Raw genomic sequence first — 4,508 nt, 5'->3', positions numbered from 1 at the left:
TCTGGCCTGGCAACCCTGGTTGTAATCCCAATTCTAATCACTTGACTATAGTGACCGCAACAGGGTTAATTTTATGAAGAGCCGTTCTTCCAATATCTTGGTCTTATGTTCGTGCGTGATGTGAGATAAGATTATCAATCATGTAAAAATATGTAATATTTTTTTTAGCTAAATTTGCATAGTTTATTTTGCGAAGATTTCTGAAGGAAAATATTAAATATAACTTGACATTGTCACATTCATCTACGATATCCGCTTTTATTCATTCAACTTAAATTTAATTTTTGTAGTATTTCGACGTAGTTCCTCTGGCTTTTATGAAAAATATATATATTTTTTTTATTTGGATTAAAATGTTTTTGAACGAAATGACTTGCAAACGTTTATTGCACCAGAACTTCGTTATAAGCCCAAAAGCATGCTTCACGTTTTAGTAACATTCCCCGGCATTTCCATTTCCGTTTTGCCACGGAACGTGCAAGTTCTCTAGTGTCTGCTATTACTGACATTTAAACAACAAGAAAGAAGTTCTGTATTCATTTGAATTATATTTCCAATCACTAAAAAGTTAATAATATGATCTGCATTGTTACTGTATTAATAATTTTTTTAAATAAAATAATAAATAAATTGCGTCGAAACATGCAGAATGTATGTACATATGTATATTGAGTACACAAATCTTTATTTCGTTTTTTTTGGAATGAAATCTACGCTAAGTAGGACGAGCGCTTTGCTGATTTTGTAGTATGACAAACAAATTTTAAATTGTCTTGCTAAAAAACTTATATCCCGGTTTACAGCTAGAGATTTAATGCCATAGTTTTAAGAGCACTGAATGGGTGTTCACTTTAATTTTAAGCAACAGNTGTATGTACATATGTATATTGAGTACACAAATCTTTATTTCGTTTTTTTTTTTTTTGGAATGAAATCTACGCTAAGTAGGACGAGCGCTTTGCTGATTTTGTAGTATGACAAACAAATTTTAAATTGTCTTGCTGAAAAACTTATATCCCGGTTTACAGCTACAGATTTAATGCCATAGTTTTAAGAGCACTAAATGGGTGTTCACTTTAATTTTAAGCAACAATTTTTATTTTTAATTAATGCTTTCTTGGCTTAAGCTACTCATTTTTGAACTCATAATGCCACTCACTAGTCCGCTTATAGCCTTCTTTGTCAAAGTGCTTTTCCAAACTAATGGACTCATATTTGTTCGCATAGGTTGGAAAATATACATATTATGTACATATGTTTATAAAAAATTTGTAAGCAGTCATATGCACAATTCTGGTTTATAGGCATTCCATTTGTTGCGCCTAATTTTATTTGATAGCTTATGTGGAGCCAAATGTTTCATATACATTCGCGCCGAATACTTTGCTTTTCTCGTCGACAACATAGAATGTGATCAATGAGGTAGCTAAATTTTGTGGCCTTGACGACTCATCGAATCCCTTCGCAGTTAAACCACTCACAATGGGTATAATTTTAGCTAGTGCCATTTCTGCCCTATTTATATTGAGTACACTATTTTCTTTTCCTGATGCAACATCGCCGCTTTCCATATTTTTCGACTTTTCTGTGCTTGCTGCGTGCTGCTGTGCCAGCGCCAATGTTTCACCCAAATTCTCCGCAATTGCATCTACGGCCAATGAAAAGCCCCGGCAAATGTTATTTGCACATACTGATGAGGCGTCATCGCTCTCAAGTAGATCCAGTGTTTCACTATACATTTTCTGTAAAAGTGGCCCGACTGTATTGTATTCTGGCACCTGTGGAGGTAGCAAATATGTAGCCATTTTCGCATTTGGATCACACACATCACTGTTGATGGCCATTTGTAAAGTCCAGAAGAGTTGTTCCATATCGGCAAGGCTGAAACGTTTTGTCAAAGGCAATGGTTTCATAATCATCAGCACCTTTGAGCGTATCACGCGTACTAGCTCGCTTAGGCCACCTTCGTGTATGAAATGTCGTATGATTGACAGGTACTGTTCTTTCAGACCTTCTGAAATTTGTTTCTTTTCCGTTGTAATATCTTGGTACAAATATCCACCGAGCAGATTTAGTTGCACCCGCAAGGCAATGACTAGCATTGAGGAGGCATAAATAAAGGTGGTGAGTCTCGTGAATGCAACAATTTTCATTTCTTCCCATAACTCCAGCTTATTTGGAGGATTTTGACGCAGCTTCTCGAGCAGGGAATCGGTACTGCACTCGCGTATTATTGCAGCATATAGCTCGGCGCTCATGCCAATGATTACTTTGTTACAAGTGCGTTCCGTCGACTCAAAATGCTGCATACGCCTAGTCTTCTCGAAAAACTCGCGTGCTTGTCGCTCTTGGAATTCAATGAGTTTACGTTGTGCATATTTGATTGCTATGAATGTGCCTCCAATAACAACGCCTGTAACTATAAATTTTCGACGATGACGTGTAATAAAGTCACGCAGGCCGCCAAACATCTTCAAATATTGTAGAGTATTGCGGCTTTGAGGTTGTTAAGAGCTTGAGAAGGTCGTCAAATGGTTTGTTTTAAAGCTGGAATTAAAAATTTGAAATTAATTTAATTTAAATTAAAAACTCGAAATCGTGAGGAGAGCTGTGGTATAGCAACTTATTTGCACATATTAGGTATAGTGCAATTTTCTGCTTTAGTAAGATTACCTTTATTTAATTACGGTAATAGGACCACATAAATCGACATCATAAAGGACATATAAAAGTATGTATGTAATAACTTACATGTATTGTTTCCAAGATTGTTTCCAAATGTAAACTTTACAATTGTTTTGTTGCCTCCTTCCTGCACTGCCCACACTNGGTGGTGAGTCTCGTGAATGCAACAATTTTCATTTCTTCCCATAACTCCAGCTTATTTGGAGGATTTTGACGCAGCTTCTCGAGCAGGGCATCGGTACTGCACTCGCGTATTATTGCAGCATATAGCTCGGCGCTCATGCCAATGATTACTTTGTTACAAGTGCGTTCCGTCGACTCAAAATGCTGCATACGCCTAGTCTTCTCGAAAAACTCGCGTGCTTGTCGCTCTTGGAATTCAATGAGTTTACGTTGTGCATATTTGATTGCTATGAATGTGCCTCCAATAACAACGCCTGTAACTATAAATTTTCGACGATGACGTGTAATAAAGTCACGCAGGCCGCCAAACATCTTCAAATATTGTAGAGTATTGCGGCTTTGAGGTTNTGTGCATATTTGATTGCTATGAATGTGCCTCCAATAACAACGCCTGTAACTATAAATTTTCGACGATGACGTGTAATAAAGTCACGCAGACCGCCAAACATCTTCAAATATTGTAGGGAGTATTGCGGCTTTGAGGTTAAGAGCTTGAGAAGGTCGTCAAATGGTTTGTTTTAAAGCTGGAATTAAAAATTTGAAATTAATTTAATTTAAATTAAAAACTCGAAATCGTGACGAGAGCTGTGGTATAGCAACTTATTTGCACATATTAGGTATAGTGCAATTTTCTGCTTTAGTAAGATTACCTTTATTTAATTACGGTAATAGGACCACATAAATCGACATCATAAAGGACATATAAAAGTATGTATGTAATAACTTACATGTATTGTTTCCCAGATTGTTTCCAAATGTAAACTTTACAATTGTTTTGTTGCCTCCTTCCTGCACTGCCCACACATTTATCGTTTCATCAATGGATATATTTAATTATTCATAAGGTTTATTGATTGCACTGATTTATTGAACTTCTTGAAGCGATATCTCCATGTGTGTACAAAAGTTCTATAGGCACCTTTCCTGTGGCCTTTCTGATACTAATTTACTGCGACTTTGAGCTTTTAATATTGAATTATTGTAAAAACTGAAGTATTTGCTTAACAAGTGAAATGTAAATCCTACACCAGGTGAGTGCGAAGTCCATTTTTTATTTATTCAATAAATTTCACGTCAGACGCCACTATCAAGAATTCACACAGGTCAAAAATATGACAACACGAATGGCATTTGGTTTGACATTTCTCTGCTTTATCGTTTTTGCTGTGCCCGAATGCAGGGTGACACCGCTGTTATAACCTATTTTTTTTAGATTTTTGGTTTTTAATACCCTGCGGCATCTTCTAACGGTTAGGTTGTTTGACAAGCGTCGCACTCATAAATAAAAGCCGATTGTAGATAAATACAAATAAAGTAATAATTAGTCAACAAAGGCACATTCGGTAACATTTTTGCTCCGACTTTGATTAAATTGTCGTCGTACAGCAGAAATGGCTCAACTTCAAGGGAATACAGTTGAAGCACCAGCGGAAGCAGAAGAAAAATTGATCATCGTCACCGGCTTTGGCCCCTTTGTTGGACACGAAGATGTGAATGCCAGTTGGGAAGCTGTGCGCCTGCTGCCAGACGAGCTTACTTGGCATGGACACCACTATAAGCTGGACAAATTAGAAGTACCTGTAGAGTATGGCGCAGTGGACAAAGCTGTAGATGACATATGGTCACGCAAACCAGAGGTA

At 36.9% G+C, this 4,508-nt stretch overlaps 2 protein-coding genes across 5 annotated transcripts in view; one reads left to right on the top strand and one right to left on the bottom strand.

Moving 5' to 3' along the window:
- Nucleotides 1-886: 886 nt before the first annotated feature.
- Nucleotides 887-4,006, bottom strand: Pex3 (peroxisomal biogenesis factor 3). Of its 2 annotated transcripts, none has more exons than XM_017632499.1 (2): nt 3,597-4,006; nt 887-2,547 (listed from the first exon to the last, which is right to left on the bottom strand). In XM_017632499.1, the coding sequence occupies exon 2, from the start codon at nt 2,469-2,471 to the stop codon at nt 1,341-1,343; it is 1,131 nt and encodes a 376-aa protein (XP_017487988.1). In that variant the 5' UTR covers nt 2,472-2,547; nt 3,597-4,006; the 3' UTR covers nt 887-1,340. The 2 variants fall into 2 exon arrangements, with proteins under 2 accessions (XP_017487988.1, XP_017487989.1); XM_017632500.1 differs by lacking the exon at nt 3,597-4,006 and adding an exon at nt 2,752-2,812.
- An 82-nt stretch (nt 4,007-4,088) lies between these two features.
- Nucleotides 4,089-4,508, top strand: part of LOC108376305 (pyroglutamyl-peptidase 1) — a 2,242-nt gene continuing 1,822 nt past the window's right edge. The window contains exon 1 of one of the 3 annotated variants that reach the window (XM_017632503.1): nt 4,089-4,505. In XM_017632503.1, coding sequence (XP_017487992.1) covers nt 4,260-4,505 — 246 coding nt within the window. In that variant the 5' untranslated portion in view covers nt 4,089-4,259. The remainder of the gene's footprint in view (nt 4,506-4,508) is intronic. The other 2 variants (XM_017632502.1, XM_017632501.1) reach the window with 2 other exon arrangements.

Source organism: Rhagoletis zephyria, unplaced genomic scaffold (genome assembly GCF_001687245.7).
Source record: "Rhagoletis zephyria isolate East Lansing unplaced genomic scaffold, Rhagoletis_zephyria_1.1 Rzeph_scaffold_10226, whole genome shotgun sequence".
NCBI classification, from domain to species: domain Eukaryota; kingdom Metazoa; phylum Arthropoda; class Insecta; order Diptera; family Tephritidae; genus Rhagoletis; species Rhagoletis zephyria.
Note: the sequence above shows the minus strand (reverse complement) of the source record. Positions and strands in the feature narration are given on the sequence as shown.